The 20,655-nt window shown below is 37.0% G+C and overlaps 1 protein-coding gene across 1 annotated transcript in view; it reads left to right on the top strand.

Annotated features, from left to right (window-relative positions):
• Positions 1-20,655, top strand: part of MMP2 (matrix metallopeptidase 2) — a 511,193-nt gene that overhangs the window by 121,932 nt on the left and 368,606 nt on the right. The window contains exons 4-5 of the mRNA XM_044082007.1: positions 16,140-16,268; positions 20,478-20,651. Coding sequence (XP_043937942.1) covers positions 16,140-16,268; positions 20,478-20,651 — 303 coding nt within the window. The remainder of the gene's footprint in view (positions 1-16,139; positions 16,269-20,477; positions 20,652-20,655) is intronic.

Below are 20,655 nucleotides of genomic sequence, written 5' to 3'. Positions count from 1 at the left end.
ACTGTACTTGACCTCATCAGGCCAATAACTGAATACAACGCTCCCTTTGATATGTACCATACCAGGCACCTGCAGCAACTTGAGAAACCTCAGAAATTTCTGACCAAGAAAATTCAGGGTCTCTAGCACACGTCATACAGTGGGAGATTGAAGTCATTGTCACTGTTTTCAATAGCATACAGACTACTTAGAGGAGACTTGTGTCTGGCCTACAGAGCAATCTCAGATCCAAACCTAATAGAAATGCTGCATGTCCACAAGTCGAATGGAACAAGGGTCACCCACTCAAGGGACATTAACCTGGTCTGCGACGTAGGACCTGCTGGAGAGACAGATATGTCTCTTAAAGGTTGCCACTTCTATGGAGCAGGCTACCAGTTCACATCAGACAAAACCCCTCTATAACCCTGTTTAAGTGTAGCCTAGATGACTGGGATGGGAAACCGTAATCCTGCCAGGGATTTCACCTATGACCCTCCTAGATATAGGCAGTCATTGCTAACTAAGATCTTGAGTTTAAGTAAGATCCTTTATATTGGGTTTCTCTAGTATTATACTGGGTACACACAGCTAGGCTTATAATGACCCTCAGATCAATAGTCCAGTAACCACCTATGAACCTATATTGGCATCACTGTGGGACTCGATGATTGCTACCGATTTACAGTCTTCTGCAAACTTTGTCATCCACAGGTCATCCACATTCCCCGAACTTCTGAAAAATAAATTCCAAACAGTAACAGATGCAGCATCACTGGTAACTTGCATTTTGATGGATGCAAATTTGCCCACTTTGACAGTATGTGTCCTGTCAATGAGCCATTTGGCTGGTGATGTAGGGTTTAATTCTCAGTGGCACAGGGATTAATTCCCAAATGTGAGAGTTTCTGTGTAATAGCTGAGTGGGGGATAGTGTTTAATGATTTAGCCAGGTCAAGGTAGACAGTATTCACAGTCCTTCCCTTGCCCATGGCCTTGGTAACTTTCTCAAAGAACTAGGTTTAACAGACACGATCTAGCCTTAATTAATCTGAACAGGGTTGTGTCCAGAGTCTGGTGGTTAATTATGTTATTGTTAATAAGATCCAGAATTATATTTTCTATGTCCTTGCAGATGAGGCTAGTCAGGCTTATGGGTCTATAAGTTACAGTGTTGGCTCTCGGTCTCCCTTTGTGCAGAGAGACAACTGTGGCTGTCCTCCATTCTGCTGGAATACATTCCTAAGGCTGTGGTTATGTAACGATTCAAGTGGATAAACTATGTCATGTTTTAAGCTATTTAAAAGGCAAACTAAATGTTGTCTGGTCCCATTGATGCCGTGTTCCTGGCCTTAGAGAGTGTAGCTATGACTTGATCTCTAGGTATAATAGGCAGTGGAGTGGTGACCAGTATACTGTGGAGATGGGGGGAGTTGAAGTTTGATCCAGATCTGTCTGCTATCACACTGGCTATTTCCTCTAAGTATGGGTGGTACCATCTACAAGCAGCTCTCTGCATAGCTGGGTATTCTCCTTAAGGATTCAGACATAGTTAAAAATGCCTGGTGATTTTATTTAGCTAGGGAAGCTATTTTGCTTAGTAATTCACTTTGGATGACTTCTTTAGAGCTCTAATTTGTTTAGACTAGTAAGGGATTTTTTCCTTTGCTGAGTTAGTTCCCTCCTGTGTTTGGACATTACATGAAATGCATTATTAAAAGATGAGAACTAAATCATGCTGTATCTGTCATATTTGAATTGTTTCTCAAATACATAATTTACAGGTTATTAAAACATGATTTTCTTTTCTGGTTAGAGTATTTTTGCTGAGAAGAGTTGTATTTTTGTAACAGATTCTCTATGAAGTCACACAGCATTTGCACTGCAAAACACATGGGATATAACAATCATATTCCCAAAAAATTACTTTAGAGTGTAATCAGATTGCATGTTTGCCTTATCACTATTAACTAACAAAATAATTATTTTTCTGTGAGTAGGTTCAGAGCAAAGACATTCTTTTCCTTTGGTTATGAGAGAAACATATTAAACCACTTGACACATTTCTTTGTGACCCAAACACACTATATATTTTTCCTATGATTCTTTATATTAAAGTTGCCACTATACAGTTCACATAGAAGTCATCAAAACCCTTTCTTTTGTTGTATAGCCTGTTTATACCCAGGGGGCTACCAGAGTGGCTTGTTTTTCCGACAAGACCTGGTATTAATCCAGTTGGGTACAGCTGATTCTGTACAACTGCTCAAGTAGTTGTACAGGGAGTTGGTGTACACCTCTGCACAGGAGTCATGCTATCTGTGGTCAGAGGTGGCTCTGACATTTCTTATGGCCACACTTAGTAAGAGGTAATTTGTCATGGAAAATTCTTAAAGAGTTTTTATTTTATTTTATTTTATTTTTTTCTTCATGGAGTATCTGACCTTGCAATTATTTCAAAGGGGATTTTTTTATGATCCAATCTTACCAGAAAGGATATCACCCTGGAGGGGGGGGGGGTGCAATGCTCCCCCATTTTATTGAGAATTATGTCTAGGATATTTGAATCCATTGTGGGTGTGCTGACTAGCTGTTCTAGGGTATTTGCACTGACAACATCCAAGAATCTCTGAGCATGCATGTTTGTGTTCATATAGGATCCCCAGTCAATGGTAGGCTAATTAAATTCACCCAAGGGTAAGGTGTGTGGCTGCATGGTAATTGACTCCAGTAAGTCCAGGTACCTGTTATGCTTTTACAGGTTCATGGTGGGGAACCTGTAGCTGGTGATGATGTGGTAGGGGGTTTTGCCTATGGTTATTTGGATATGGAGTAGCTCAAAAGAGTCATACTGTTTGACCAGTCTCAAAGTGTAGTTATCCTTAATAAAGATGGATACCCCTCCTCCTTTGGTTCTTTCCCACTCAGTTTGTGGTCTGAATGTATGGAAATTGGTGTAATCCTGAATGGCGCTTTCCAGGGGTTTCAACTATGTCTCAGAGACTGCACAGATGTCAGCATCTTCAAAGGTAAGAGGTGCTTCCAGAGACTGCAGTTTCTTGTTAAGGCAGACAGCACTGAGCAGCAGTACCCTGAGTCTATCCAGAGTAGATTTTGCTACATTAGGAGGTTGGTTACTTTGACACTGCCTAAAAAGGCACAATATGGGGTAATAATGCCTTTGCCAGTATCCAAAAGCCTAGAGGGGACAGGTGCAGACCATCTCTGGCAAAGCAGCATGGCCTGTTGACCATTTCTTCCTAGGCTGACATATATTGGATTTCCTTGGCTTGACAACAGAAATTTAGCCAGTTGTTAATGTCAATCATTTTTTGTTTGTATTGTGACATCATTCTTGTTGATGGTAGAATGCTGCTAGGCTCATACCTGCCTATGACACATAATCTGAGAGCTCAGTCATGTCACTACATAATCCAGGGAGGTATGTCTCAGGCCATTCACACCCACATGGACTATGACAGAATCATACCAGTACTTGTGGTCGAGTAAGCTAAATGCTTGTGTGGCCTATCTGCTTGAGTGGCCTGAAGGATCCTGGCACCTGACAGGTAGCAAACTGTAACCACCTCCTTGTCCAGCCTGGTGAGGGGGGCATCCATGTATCTCACTATGGAATGACCTATGACTAGTATGTTGGGTTTAGTGGTGAAATATAATATATGCGCTTGTTTTTTGAGACACTTGGTGTAGTGTGATGTTATGTGCTATGGTTGTTGTTGTGTTGGCTGTATGTAGTTTTTGAAGGCTGCATTTAGGAGGTCTCTGGACTTTTGATAAATTACTAGTCAGTACCTCTGCATATGTGGGTTTAAGTTACTAGTCAGTACCTCCAAATATGTGCGTTTATCTGTCAAGTCCTCATTTGGTGTGGGAAGTGGTCAGTGAGTGTGTGTGTGTGTGTGTGTGTGTGTGTGTGTGTGTGTGTGTGTGTGTGTGTGTGTGTGTGTGTGTGTGTGTGTGTGTGTGCTGACAACCTGTTTGGCATTATATTTGAATTTATGTAAGACTCTTGCTTCCAGTTTAATAGTGTTACTGCATCTCTCAAACATGGTATTAGTTTGTTTTAGGGGTAGGTGGTTGCCAGTATAGATCAGAGAATTGCTACATTGCCTCAGGATGCTCATGTCCACCAGGATGGCCAGAGAGATGATGGGAAACTGCCCACTTATGATAGTAGTTTTTTACTGTGATTTTTATTGGGGAATGGAGTGGGTTGCTGTGAGTGGGCTGTGCTGGTAGACCATGGATTAGTGATAGCTGTAATAGTGTAGGTTTTCCAATAAAGCAACCCTGCTCAGCGTGCAACCAGATTGCTCCTAGAGTAGCAGAGTGCTAGGATTGGTTGCACTGATAATTGTTTAAGGTAAAACCTACAAGTCATCTGCATCCCCGATGTATAACAATCTTGGAATTGTTATATATGCAAAAGCACATTACATCGTGTTTTAAAGAATGACTGGAGTTTGCGTTTGACTTTTTTGTGACATTTATTGATCACACTTGGTTGGGTGAATCACAAAACAGTTACTTTTTCAATGGAAAGCCATATATATATATATATATATATATATATATATATATATATATATATATATATATATATATATGTATGTATAATACATGTTACAGCACTACTGCATATTTTAGTATGCCTTCTGTGTTGATTAAAAATTCATCACAAGCTTATTACACTGTTACTGTTGTTTACTATTAAATATAATTGAAATGCTTTCCCTTCTTCTGTATACATTGTAGATGTGTTAAAATCAGTAAAAACATGCGGATCAGATTGCCTGGATGTCTACGATGCTGTGCATGTAGTACAATCATTATTTCCTTTTCTGTCTTCAGCAGCATTTGTCTCTGGGCTTTGAGACTATTAACTAGGGACTGCCTTGTTCAGTAAACACAATAAACAGATAAGCAATGGTGACTTATAGCAACTAAAATTCTAAATTAAGAAAATCACTAGTAATTTTAATACTCAGTGAAAAGTCCATTCCATCAAAATAGATACTTACAAAATGTTAGCCTGCTTTAGGCACCAGCAAACCCTGCGGTAGCTGGGGGCCCCATGCTATGGGGGGCCCAACCACAGCAAGTTCTTATTCTGATATTTTCTAGGATGTTTATAAAACCAACAAAACAAGTACAACAGTCTTGTATACTTAATAAACCAGATTTATTTATATCGCCTTCAAAATCCAAAGAAGTCAATGGTTATAGTAACTGTGTTTGTCAAGTAACAGGCTTCACAGTTTCATAAAATTTTTTGCCACTGACATAGTGTCCTTGAATTAGTTAATCCTGCCTGTGGCCATTCTCAACACTAAAACATTGATCATAGCCAGCTTCAATGACTGGCAATACCCATTGTTACAGGGGGCCCCTTTAGTCAACCTTGACTGTGTTGGAGCCCTACAAAAGCTGCTGCTAGTAGGGAAAAATGAGGACAAAAAAAGATTGTTCATTTTCTGATTATGCTCTGCCCAAGACAGGGTTGTAACATGACCCTGTTAGGATAAAGCTGATAATCAGTGAATGAACATTAACAAGATAACTGCTACAGATCAGAAGCCCAGAGGGAGAGATCTGAGTGCATATCTTGGATTTTAAGAAGAGCTGATGCTTCTAATCTTCAGGGATTTTTTTTTTCCTTTCAGGAAGTTTTCTAAATACAGACAGAACATCAGATACTATAACTCTCAACTTCTTTGTGCAAGAATTCTGGGCAACGCCAAAAGTAATAGCAAAATAAAGGTTCAAATTCAGGAACACTATTACTCTTGCTCACTTAAAAAGTTAATAGAATAACATGCTGTGTATAAACATGCACTTTTCTGAACAATATGAAGTATGAAACTCTGATATCCATATTTATTGACTGTCTGTAATCCTGAAAGATCTACCAGCAAGTCAAATGTTTTTCAAGGGACAGAACAAAATTATCAGGGGGAAATAAGGGATGCTGTCTGAAATCAGGGACAGTGACAGGTATGCATTACTCCTCAATCATTTCTTTTGATGACTGCAAAAAAACAATCATTGATCTGCTGTGACAGTACCAGTGTTAGACAATATAATAGTATATGTTGAAATTTGTGCAAAATGTTTGTGTCTGTGTGTGTTTCTGTGTTGCATGTTTCATTGTAAGAGTAACAAGCTGGCTATGATTTATTTGATTTTCCAGCACAAACATTATCAGCATTGTCATTACACTTGTATGTGTGTGGGGAGCAATGTATTTGCAGTGCAGTTGAGTAACACGCTGGCCATGTTTTCTTTCACTTACCATCACAAACATAGACCTTACACGTTATAGGTGTCTTTGGTGGTGTGACACACTGATGATATGTGCTAAACTAATTGTTCATTGCCACAGTGGTGCAGTATCATTGCCATTTCATGGTACTTTGGTTCAATTCTTGGTTATGTTTTTTTCCAATGTGGAGTCTACATATCCCGTGTCTTTGTTTGTACCTATCCGTGTGCTCTGGTTAACTCCACCACCTCCAAGGTATGCAGCAGGTTAAAAGGAATTCCTCCAGTTTCCATGAATGTAAATGTGGAGTGTGTGTGTGTGTGTGTGTGTGTGTGTGTGTGTGTGTGTGTGTGTGTGTGTGTGTGTGTGTGTGTGTGTGTGTGTGTGCATGTGTGCATGCATGTGTGCATTAAAATATCTCAGATTTGTATCTGCACAGACACACAATAGTGCTGGGCTTATACTAAAGTGACAAGGTGATAATTAAACTGGAACTGTCCTGGGGTCCCCAACTTGATATTTGCTGAGGGCCCCCAAAATGCTAACACTATCCTTGCACAGACTTTTACTTGCACTGTAACATCTACTCTTTTACTACACAGAGAGTTTGCAGTACAGTTAGATGACAAATATATGAGGATCGAAAGAAAGAGTACTTGTTTGAGGAATTACTGACAGTTTCACTCATTAGTACACAGTATCATTGTTTACATATTTCTTATGTGAATCTCCTCTCAACGAAGTTAAGAACCCTCATTACGCTAATTATAGACAATTATACATACAGTTAAACAATAACTCTTCTGTAACTATGTCTACCTAAAGTCATGCATTTTACAGTGATTACATTTTATACTCTGAATCCACACAGACAGAATATCTTAGTGAGGTATCCAAATACCAAATATTTAGCCACTAACTGATGTGAAACTGCCCTTAATCTGACTATGACCACTGAGGTTGTTAAGATTTACATTTAGAATTTGAGGCAGACCTGTGTGGAATTCATCTTGCAGGAACTAAACTAAAGATTGGTCATGGTACTTGACTTGTCTCAACTGTTTCCTAATATGGCAGCATATTTGGGAATATCTGTAACTCATGTTGTTTTCTTCTGTAAATCTATGTATCATCTCCTTGAATGATGTGTATTTTAGTTATACAGTATGAGCAATAACCGTAGCTTAAACCACAGTTTTATGCTCTAGCCAAATCTTTAGTCTCATCTTTACCCTCTCTTTTCCTTCAAAGTAAATCAGTTCTTTGTAGTTTTGTCATAAAATATTTCCTGTTTTGAATGTCCTCTCTTTAGCAACTCTAAAGCTTACTGTCCACTTTCTACAGTGACTAATGTAAAAAAAATGTTGGAAGTTTCAATTTCTGCCTTGAGGAGTTCTGCTGGTTAAAGTGCTACTGAGTGAAGTGGTGAAGTGGTGTATAAATAAAAGTCTGCCTGATCTGAATAGTGACCATTTCTAAGAATATTTTTTTTAACTTTCTGGATCTTTTCTGCTCTTAGCCATTGGACTAAGAGTATTGTGGAGTCAAAGTTATATGCAAGAATTTGCACAACTTAGTAAAGGCTGGAGTGCCTTCTGTGTGGAGTCTGCATGTCCTCCCCGTGGTCGAGTGGTGTTCGAAAGACATGCATGAATGGGCGTGCCTTCGTTGAAGGTTGGGCATCAAGCTGGCACCCTGAAACCGTGAAAATCTACTGCCAATCATTAGTGGACCGGAGTTCCGCTGTGGTGACCCCTATACTGGGAAAAGCCGAAGGAACAACAAAGTAAAGGATTGAAATTATTGATTTAAATATTGCAGGCCAATTTCTAACACTATTTAATTGGGTGTCACTTGAAAATATGGACCTCGTAACCCCTGTCAACATACGTTATGGCATCTGTCAAATAATTTTAGGACACTTGGAATAGTACTCCATGTATACTAAAACATTAAGATTGTTAAACTGTAATAGATAGATGTCCACCTTTGACCATGGCATTTGAATAATCTTGTGTGGAATTAGCTCATCTTTATGATTCCAGATCTGAGATTTGTCACATTTTTCATTTATTAGTCATTTTCTCAGTTTGCCGAGACCTATTCAGCCAATGTGTGATGTCATATGCCCTTTCTCAGCACTTCTGGCATATCTCTGTGGGCTTGTGTACTTAATTCAGCATCTGGTTACATTGCTAAGTAGGAATATTTATTTATATATTAATTAGGCTGCAAGCAGATATTAAGCCAGCAATTAATGCAACTGTGAGCATGAAACCAATTTTAAAATATAAACACATTTGCCTTAGATAGGGTATTCTTAAAGCACATTGTGTTTTTAAGACTGCTAATTACATAGATGCTTTGATTCTATTTGTTGGACTGTGTCTTGTGACTTTTTTAAATGCATTATTTAATGGGATTTTGAGTGAATTTGTATTGTTTTTAACACTAGTGAAGGGCCGTATCTGAAAACTTTGTGACTATTAAACATTTTAGCATTTACAGAGCCTGTCTTTTTCTTTTATTTTGTTGATACGTTTTGATCAGTGACTCTGCTTAACCACAGATTTGATCTTAGTTTTGTGCTGTTTCCAGAATATTCATTTTATCATGTTTGAATATCAGTCCTTCTGCTCTTTATAACTCAGCCCTAAATACCAAGTATGGCTTTGATAATGGATGAAGCTGCTTGACTCCTTTCAGCCATCATATCATATGATATTGTACAGTAACTGAAACTGTTGCAAATAGCTAACCATCCTACTAGGAGTCTCATTATTGTTAATCTAGCCCTTGCAAATATGGCCGTTTCTTCAACATCTCCATATGTATCCATCTGTCTTTAAATGAGACCATAAATTATTGACCGTCTCCTTTAAAACAGATTGTATTTTCCCTGTAAACACCTCTGTGTTTAGGGACATTTTAAAAGCCAAACTTTTTCAGTTAAATATAGTTCTTGAATGGGTAAAGTTAATGTAAACACCAAATGAGACAGGTAATGCCAAGCAGCACATGAGAAATTTGGCTACGTGTAAAGTAGTCCAGAAGGGCAGTTTGCCTAACACTAACCTATGTAACCATGAATTTGATGACCTGAATAAATTCTGCAGTAATTCTCCTCAGATGGATCGCATTGCTAAAGCTGCTACCTGTGCCTCTGACTTCTACTCCATTTTAAATAGTTGTATTGATAAGACAATCTCTAGCCACACGCAATATGAGACATTTAAAAACAAACCCCATATAAATAAATTACATAACAAGAAAAATAAATTGTTTAATACTTATAAGAGGTCTCATTCTAGCTACCTTAAGAGCACGCTTAAACAAGCTGGTAAGGAGCTTAATGGAACCATTGAGAATCTCAAAACTGATCATAAATTTAAAATAGCCATTCAAAAACTGCATGTCCTTCCTTAACTATCATGAAATTAAGAACTACCACCCCACAATGTTTGGAGCTAGTCACCAATAATACAGTACTCTCTCACCAAAAAGAAATAGATAATACCCTATATGACAAATTAAGTTAAAATTTTACTCCAATTACAGTTATAGCTGTTCCAAAAAACATGCAATCCCAACCCCCTTTTAATTATTAAGGAACAAGTTTGCTCAGCCATCTCAGAAGCTAAGAATACCTTATCCATGGGTCCTGATACTATACCAGGATAGCCGATCACCAATGCAAGCATAGCCTGCCTGAATCCTTACTTACCTTCTTTAATCCAAGACTCTCTGCTGGTTACATTCCTGCTGGGAAACAGTCTTTGCAAGACAAGAGTGACCCAGGCATGGACCCTGGTAACAATAGACCCATTAGCCTTACTAGCCTCATATGTAAATCTATTATGTCTAACCTCACTAATCTTGATAGTGAATATCTGTTTACACTATACTTATGCTGGTTTGGCTTTGTCAAAGAAATTCCTGCCTCTTTATTGTATTAATTTCTTTGAAAAAGTAATCACAGCAGTGGGTAGTTATTATGCAGTTATTATGCAGTACATGCAGCATATCTGGACTTGGTCAGATATTTCACACTATTCCTCATGCAGTCATTATTTACAGACTTGTAAATCTGAATATAAATTGTTATGTTGTGCACTTGATAGCCAACTGTTTGCCTGACAGAACCTACTTAGTTAGAGTTTCAGGTACTACTTTTGTAAGCATAAAAGTTACTAGTGGTTTATCATAGGGCACAGTGCTGGGCCCTCTCCTATTTGTTCTCTATTTCTCAGGCCTTCACGCCAACACCTCTGGCCTATGATTATCTAAGTATGCAGATGATTACAAACTGGGTGTTGCTATATGGTCTTCCATTGACTGACAATTGCTCCAAGATAGGTTAGGCCACGTTAACTATTGGTGCAAGGGCCAAGGTTTCAAGTCAAATCCTTAAATAATGTATTATAGTTCAGTTCTGTAAATAAAATGTGTTCACATACCATACGGGTGACACAGCCCTTCAGTTAGTTACAGTTGTCATACAGGTGACACAGCCCTTCAGTTAGTTACACTTGTCAGGGATCGAAGCACTGCTGCTGATAATTCCTTATCATTTGACCATCATTTATCTAAAGTAGTTCAGATAGACGTTTATTGAACTCATCACATTTCTAAAGGTGTCTCCCCTAGATCTAAAAATGTCTTAATTCACCTTTACTCATATTTCAGCAAACCTATGCTTGAATATAAAGCACATTTTAGCATATATTTGTCTAAACATTTCACCAAGCTTGACAGTCCTCAAAATTTCACAAATTAAAAGATCAGTGTCCCAAAACTTCCTAGTTATCTGGAGAGACTGGCAGCCCTCTTTTTCTTTACTCAGGCTCTTACAAACTCCTCCATGGAGATCTATCTGTAGCCTTTTGAGCTATGAAAAAGGTAACCCATTTTACCTCCTTTTCCTTCACAGAACAAATGACACATTGTATTTCCAATTAAAGGAACCAAATCTTCATCAACAGGTAAATAAGACATTGAAATGGTGGATTCCTATCCCAATCTATCTCCCACCTTTGGAACAAATTTCCATAGCATGTCAAGCAAAGTAGCATGATTGTCACCTTCAAGGTAGACTTAGAGAACTGGAAGGGCAGCCTCAAATTTTCCACTTGTCTGTCTTGCTATCTTTGAAGCTGGAGGGAATGTTTGAATACGCTTTTTCAACTAGGCTTATAATGATCTGCAAATTGATTGTTTAGTACTTACCTATGAAGCCATGTCTTAGGTAAGCCTTCAATTTTTGCAACATCTCTGTAGTCAAAGACAGTTGGGACTCAAACCATTATACTTCTGTTTTGATGTCTAAAAGGTCTGCATTGTTTTCATTTAAGTGTGGTCTCCTGAGGGTATGTGGAATGTGCATAAACATCCTCGGTTTATACTGTATTTGCAGGTTGTACTTTTTTAGTGATAATCATTTTGTGCATAGAGTGCCTGGCATCAGTCAGTGCCCTTGATGTACAGATAACAGGTTTGTCATCCTGCATCAGAAGGGATTGTAATTCATGAGGACCTCATCAACATGTAGGATTGTGGGTGGTATGACATTCAAAGTTGGTGACATTTTTTGTTACTCAAAAGTTTTTTCCAATATCCACTGACCAGCACCGTACTGTTGTAGCAGCTTTCTCAGTAACACTGTGATCTCTGGCGAGTATAGAATAAACTTTAAAATATACTATACCATTCACAAGAACTTTGAAATATGCTATATCATTCACAAGAACTTTGAAATATGCTATATTATTCACACGAATTGAGACATTCTCTCAGTAGATCCCTGTGCATTGTACATTGCACGGACATTGTCAGCATCTGGTCGAACGTTATTCTCTAGCAATAAATGGGCCATGTATTTTAAAGAAGTGGTACATGTTTGGCAAGACTCATTCTCACTTTTTTTTCTTTTTTACTGCTGTCAGTAACTGTTAATTCATTCTGTCAGTTCTTCCGGCTTGTCTTTTACTCCTAGTGACTTTATGTAGTTTAATTCTTGCTCAAGACTAACCTTAAGTGCAATATGTACTCTTCATGTAGCCTGAAAGACAGGACCTATGTCATGTGAAATATATATACAACACTCAGTCCGTAGACATTCTATGCCTTCAAAAAGATGAACATACTCTCAGAGAATGTCATTTGTATCTCATACCTTCTCAGCTTCTATATTTCATCAGTGTAAGTGTATTCCACTTTTACCATTCACTCCAGCAGAAAACATCAATTCTTCATCGGGATGCAGGGATACTTTTTATCATACCCAATGTAAAACAAGTACCGCTGTCCAAGATAATATGGCAGTTTTAGCAGAGGTTGCAAAATGACTATCAGAAGTAACCACCTGTAGTCTTTGTTTTCGTAAACACAACTCAGCCAGACTTGACTTGTTTATGTAGAAAATAAAGTTAACCCCTTGCTCACAGAATAGATAGCTTGCAATATAAATATAACATTTGGTAAGTAAATTCGGTCATTGCATTGAATTCTGCACCACAGTCCAAGTTAAATGTAACTGCTTTTCTTTTATTCAACAGCATCTTAGCCCAAACATCTGCATTCATTTGTGACATAGATAGTATGCACATAAACATTTTGGTCACTAGGGAATGACTTAAGACCTGCATTTAACGAATACTGTAGTCACCTAAAATATTTCAGTAATGCTTCTAAGTGTTTACTTGTTACAACAGTAATTCTTTGCTGGTGCAGAACTGGTGTAGTCGTTCTTACTTTTGCATTGTCTACAGACTTGATTTTTAGCATTGCGGCATGCCTTTTCATGTCTAAAGCCACTACCTTTATGTAGGGTAAGGTTTCTTCCTGCTTGTTAGTTGCCTTCTGTGTGGAGTCTGCATGTCCTCCCCATGGTTGGGTGGGTATTCGAAAGACATGCGTAAATGGGCGTGACTTTGTTGAAGGTTAAACGTCGAGCTGGCACCTTGGCGTGCTTAAAAATCTACTGTCAATCATTAGCGGAGTTCCTCTGTGGCGACCCCTAACTGGGAAAAGCCAAAAGACGAACAACAACCACAACATCTTGGACATCATGTAGTTGTCTGCAGTGTCATTTTTATTTTTGTTATTCCAAGTAAATTTAGTGTTAGTGTTTATATCATTTGTATGTTGTCACCACAGCGGAAGTCCGGTCCGCTAATATCATTTGTACATTGAGTCCATATTTTACACTCATTAGAGCTTCCTATAATGGCTTTAGTTTGCACGCTTGACAATTAACTCTCTATATACATATATTGCTTTCTTCAATGTTACATCAGCTTTTCTCAGTAGTCTCCCATTCAGCTGATCATTTCCTATTCCTAAAACAATTCTGCCTCTGAAAAGTATATCAACCAGGTCACCAAATTTATAGTTTTATGCTTGGTATCTACATTCTCTGAACTCCTTCATTGCTAGCAAAAAAATGACTGTAGTACATAACGGTAAATTATTTGGTTCAGAATATGTATGGAGTTTATTATTTAATACTGCAGTTTTGTTTTCTCCTCCTGTTTAGGAATAAATAATTTAAATACCTTGATGGCTTTTTGATCTGTGTCATTAAGCAATATAGTACCCTACATTATTTGTGGCCTCTCTCAAATGCCACGTGCAGTGAAATGCAGGTTAAACTTCAGATCCACTAGTTTCACATTTCAGAGTGGTTCTCCTCTCATTTTAGTGATCTTGGCTATTGGTGGTTGTTATTCTGAGGCAAAAATTGAATAAACAAAGTAAAACTATGTATATGCAGAGTGCTAAAACAACAATTAAAAATTTGCAAGAAGAAAATTAGCAACTGACAGTGAGATGAACATGGCTTATTTTGTTTACTTTCATCAACACTGCAAAGGGAGGAAGGGAGAGAGACAAAAGTCAGAGTTAGGACAACAGATTGCTTGCTTGCTGAAATATTTTCCATATATATCGTTGGCTTAGTCTTGTGGCAGTTTGGGTACAGGCCTCAGTGAAATGCATATGGCAGATGTAGCAAGTCCAGAGCCAAAAATTCCATACGAGACTAAGGGTTTCTTATTCCTGGCAGTGTCTTCACTTCTGGCACTCTGCCCGTTCTGCAAAGGAGGGTATTGGTACCAACATAGAATAGCTAAAAGAGTCATGCAGGAATACCGAGGCTGAAATGTGCTCAGTATCACATGTCACACCCAAACTACTAACTGTCTTAAAGGCATAGCTCTCAACTGTGCAGACTTTTACAGAATGTCCACATTTTAGCCTCATATCTTTGTCTGTTCCTCAAAATCTGTGGATTTCTGACAATTCACTGGTGTTATCTCTGGATTGAAGTCACTAAATAATGAGATACATTTAAGTTTCAGACTTCATATCCCCAGAAAAAATGCATGCTAACACAAATCCTGTTCTAACAACTTTCTAGGTTTATAAAAGCAATATTAAAAACTGTCTCTATTTTGGGACCTTATACCCCCCCCCCTCCTTTTTATGTCAGGTTTTGTCCAGATTTGTTGTGCTAAGAAATTGACAAGTATGCTTAAAGGTACAATACTGTTCACATAACTTTAAGACAACTGAGTAACAGATGAATAAGGTTCATGTTTCTTTAAGATAGGTAATGTCACTGGGTGGGGTGAGTCTTGTGGTTTTTTGTGTCTTTCGGCTTTTCCCGGTTAGGGGTCGCCGCAGCGGAACTCCGGTCCGCTAATGATTGGCAGTAGATTTTTACGTACTGGCTTGCCGGGCCTAACGTACAACCTTCAACGAAGGAACGCCTATTCACGCATGTCGCTACACAGAAGACACTCTAACTGAGAATCGAACGGGCAACGTCTAACTGTGAGGCGTCAAATTCAGTGGACAGTAAAGCTGCTTATGTTTGATACCCCTTATCCACTGACACTTGAAAATGTATATTCCATACTATATACACATATGACATAACCTATATCTCAGCATCGAGTACTACTATACTAATTAAAGTTGAATGGAAATTTGTGCAACACTCAAAGTCACGTTTAACATTAAACAGCACATCTCTGGCATAATGACATGGACATAACCGCTTTCCGATTTTACTTATTGGTGAAATGATAGCTCCAAAACACATTCTGTTTAAAATTATCTAAGTATCTTAAATGTTAATTTAGTTCGGCTATGAAGGCTGGGACCTCTATAGCAAGAAAAATTGTTACTAAAAATTGGAAATCCCAATCTACTCCTGTCTTTAAAGTTGAGTTTATTCATCTTGTGAAATATATTTGTAAGAATGAGATTGCTACTGTAACAACAAAACTCATCATTTAATTGCTTGGACAAAATTGTCTAATCTGTTAGGGGAATATTAAGTGTTCTCCTATGTATATTGCTATTTTAGTTGTTATGGACATTGTATATAGTTTATTTGCTTTTTTCTTGTTACTATACTGTTATGTTTTTGTGTTATAAAATGAATAAAAACATTTTGCAACGTCTTCTACACAGGTGATGTAAAAATTTTACACTTTTTTTTCAGTACATTCTAACACATATATTCAAAAATAAAGGCAGAAATGTATACTGCTAGCTAATCATAATGTTTAATGCAGCTGAAGCTTTTTAAGGAAAAAATATGGCAGTGTTGCTCATAATTATGTTATTTATATGTAACAATCAGTTCTAAACAGGCAATATGTATCACTGAGTTTTATTTGAAATCTTAGATGACTTAAAGACTTAAAGAAATAATGAAAATATGGTTTACCATATAAAATGCAAAATGTAAAATCTGAAGTGTAAACTATTATTGAAAAATGTCTTCTCAGAATCTACATTTACTACCTGAAGTGTAGACATTGGCATGATATGAGCAGGTATGAATTAGACCTATTTCTTTTCTTTCCAGAACATGGAGATGGATATCCATTTGATGGCAAAGATGGGCTCTTGGCACATGCATTTGCACCTGGACAAGGAATTGGAGGCGATTCTCATTTTGATGATGACGAACTCTGGACACTTGGTGAAGGACAAGGTATCCAAAAAAATTAATAATTACAGCAGGGCAGTATGTATATTTCACTTCCATTTTAGTTTCACACGCAGAATACAATATCTCTTTCTATATATATAATATGTATACACACACACACATATATATATATATGTATGTATATATATATATATATATATATATATATATATATATATATATATATATATATCTAGTTTCACTTCAGTATCTTGAAATACTGAAACACCGAAACTCTAATGGCTGTGACCAGAACGCCAATGTTTCAGTATTCCGAAATATTGAAGCGGTGTTAAAAACAAAGTTAAAATAATGGAAACTACTGTTTCTGCAGGAGGGTAAGCCCCCTGCACCCCCTTACTTAAATATATCATTCCTGTGATTGCACAATAGTGGGGACACAGCAAATCTCCCATTCTACACTTCCGCATATGGCATGGAATGAGAGATTTCCCAATATATATATATATATATATATATATATATATATATATATATTGATTTTTATTTTTTGTATTGTGCACTTTACTAGAAACTCAAGAAATGAGAGAGAGAAAGACAAGATGTAACTAGTTTTGCACTCTTTGCATGTTTTTTACTACTTCTAAATACTGAAAGGTCATAAACATAAAACCTGTATATATAAAGTGTAGCCTTCAGACCAATATCATGTCTCTTACAGTACTGGTAGAACATTTCAAATATTGACAAGTGTACCACCAGTTCTAGGGATACTGATCAGTCTTTGGATGACTGGTATTTTATAGATGGTCCCCTATTATTTATAAATTATTGTGACTGTTGCTATCAAATACCAGTGGATAAACATATTTTCTAACGGAAATGTCCAGGAGTGGGTAGAACTACTATGAATTCTATGTCAGTACAACTACTAAAATATTTGAGATAATACTATTGAGAGGTATATAAGTTTTGGGCATGAACAACTTTTAAAAAAATAGAAAATTACTTCAGAAAAACTATGAGGGGGAATATGTTGCTTTATGTGTTAAAAGGACATAGCATAATCATCCATAGTTAGTGAGAGACAGAGAGTAGTATAAAATAGTAAAAGATCAGGCACTTGTCTTTAAATTCTGGAAAGGCAGCAGGAAAATAGAAATTATTTTGCAACATTACTGCCTAATACATGATTATGTAAAACAGTAAAAAAAAAAAAAATAACAGGAGATGTTCGAGCACTTAGAAATAATACTTCTGCATATATTATTACCTCAAATATAGTGATTATGTTTAAATTGTCTCACTGAAAGGAAAGGGTATTCTTAAATTTAGCAGTTGTAGCACTTGTAACTGTAACTGAACTATCAATGTATTTGTACGTCCAATAATAGGCAATCCTATGACAATGACAGGTTATGCAACCTTAGTTTGGAAATTATTATTTGTAGATGTCAGTGTAAATGCGTATGCTTTTTAGATAAATAAAAGAAACTGAAAGTTAATCGAATTACAAAATTCATCCATTCACACAGCTACAACCCCTTTTTCCCATTTGTGCACTGAGGTTGGGGTGCCACATCATCAGCGACCATTATGTAGAACCGGTGTTAATTATAAAACACATATGACCCATAAAATAAGTACACTGCATTATCAAGGCATGATGAGAACAGAGATTTACATGTTTTTGTTTTGCAGCACAACAAAATGGGAAACTATGAATAGTGTTTTATTGTACAAAACATCACTTTTTATTTTGAGTTGGGTTAGTGTGTTTTATTTTTAATATGTGATGAACTTAATGTGGAAACTGAAAAGCTTATAACATAATAAAAGTTTTAAGTGTTATAGTACTGCTGTATGCATATTTTCATTTCTAAAATACTAGGTACACTGATATTAATGAAATTAAATGGTGACTGTAAACAGCTACTGTGAGTTAGTTCTTGTATTAGTCTGGTTTAAGATACTGTTAGTTCTTGTATTAGTCTGGTTCAAGATGTTGTTAGTTCTTGTATTAGTCTGGTTCAAGATATTAAGTAAGAAAGATACTTTAAGGAAGTGGACAAACATATGGGCTTCTAAGTTGGGCATTATATTAAAAACTGGAAAAAAAGGAGAGATTTGTGGTTCATCATAATGCTTGTTGGATTTAATCCACAGTAGCTCTACTAAATTGTCCTTCTAAAGTTATGCTTGCTGTGTGGGTCATTACTGGTTGTTAAAGATTAAAGATATATATCCAATAACTGCATTTAAAAGATAATAAACAAAGACATTTGTTTACCTTGCTTCACTTTTATGTCTGTGAAGCCTGATTCATCCTCAGCATCTTTATTATTTTTTAAATCACTCAACATGGTGAGGGCAGTGGTTGAACCAACAGTGCACGCCAGACTTCTTAACCCCTGGCAACTGTCTCCAGCTGATCCTGTAAAATTCTCAGACATTCTCATGTATGCTGGGAGATATAATCCCTCCATTATGTTCTGGGTTTGGGCTTGGATCTACTTCTAGCAGGCTGTGACTGCTACGCCTCCTATTGGAGGAACTCAGGGGATATCTTCACAAGATGCTGTTATAAATAGGCCAAAGGTTGTTAGATTACTAAAAGCAGTGAAAGTAAATTCAGGATGGAGTGGTGTCAAATGTAGGCTAAGGTGCTAGGATAGACAGGTAGGTTAGGATAGCAGGAAAATAAAAGTAAATCACTCAGCTTTCATGTGAAAGCAGCTAAACTTAGTTGTTAGCTTGACCAGAATCCAAAGGTTGACTAGAAGAGGTCTTGTGATATGATACCACAGCAATATTGTGGGTTAGATTCTGATGTTTGGGTGGGGAGTTCTTTGGAAAAAAAAATAGAATAAATGTGAATGCTGCGTATCTGTCAGAAAAGGAAAATCTAGATTATGGGGCTTAGATGTTAATAGCTGAATCACATTCCTGCTACTGGTCCGTCATATATGCAGATTAAAGCAAGTACTATGCCATTGGTTTCCAGATGGTACACACTTGGTCAGAAGGTTCGAAAGAACAGAACATGGTCATAATTAGAGAAGTATGAGCCCATTAAAATTAATTGTGACATAGTTTACCTTCCATTTTTTTGCATGAACATGGGAGCTCATGTCTGATGTAGCTTACATTTAGTGCAAAGACTGGAAAATAATCAAGCCTGGAAACGAAACATTGGAAAATAAGGAATAAAGGGAAGGTGTAATAGCAACAACAGTAATAAAGGGCCTATGAACAGTCCTGCCAAATGAACTAATGCTAAGTAACCATTGTTTAAATACTAAGGAATGCTGACAGATGGGATATTAGAGAGCACAGGGAGAAACACCGAGAGCAGGAAAAAAAAAGTCACTGTTCTTTTTGGACAGCTGCCAAAACTTCTTCTGCTGTGATATATATATATACAGTTCAATGAACCTTATCTTTGCAGACACATAAATCAGAAACAGCTGGAGTGGAGAGCAGTAATCATTAAATGCACTGTACCAGAAATCTCAAAAAGAATTTAATATGTATGCCCTTAACTAAAAGAGGGAGGGGAGTCCATAACAAAGCTTTTAATACACAAATTGTCTCCAATATAGTGCCATATTTATTAAAAAAGAGATATAAGCAAACAACAAACATAAATGGAAGGTACAAGTTGCTGGTTTGTGGATCATGAAGGGAGGGTAAATATAGTGATAATAGTTTGGAAAACAGGAGGCATAAGATGGTTCTTATAAGTATTCAAAAAACTGTTTATAATTTGTAAGGCATGGATACCGTATTCATCACAGAAGTGGGTTGATTAGATATTCCATTTCCCCCTGGCTGCTTCCATGTTCCTTTGATGGTTATATCAGAAAATAAGAAAATGATGAATGAGACAGAAGGTCACGTGTTTTGCAATAAGATGCCGTGTCATCCCAAGGCCGATATAAAATACCAGCATTGTAAGAAGAAAAAAATGTCCATGTCAGAGGTGAATAAATAACAAAATCAGAAAGTGAAAATCATTTTACTATCATGACTTGTATTTCTCAGGGATTAGGATTTGGTTGATAAAAATTAAATTAAAGCTTTATTCTGAAAAGGAGATAACCATCTCACTGGAAGCCAACAATACAATTTTGGTATGACTGAGTAACAGAAACTCGACTGCTGAAAAGGTATATTAATATTTCTAAGTTGTGATTTGTGTATTATAACCATAACATCATAATGACATATTCTTATTGGCTTTGTTTGCAGTTGTAAAAGTAAAGTATGGAAATGCTGATGGGGAATTCTGTAAATTTCCATTTTTGTTCAATGGAAAAGAGTATGAAACGTGCACAGATGAAGGACGTTCAGATGGATTTCTATGGTGCTCAACAACATACGACTTTGATTCTGATGGGAAATATGGATTTTGTCCACATGAGTGTAA

This window comes from Protopterus annectens, chromosome 8.part1 (genome assembly GCF_019279795.1).
Source record: "Protopterus annectens isolate FY-2018-M chromosome 8.part1, PAN1.0, whole genome shotgun sequence".
NCBI lineage: Eukaryota > Metazoa > Chordata > Ceratodontiformes > Protopteridae > Protopterus > Protopterus annectens.
Note: the sequence above shows the minus strand (reverse complement) of the source record. Positions and strands in the feature narration are given on the sequence as shown.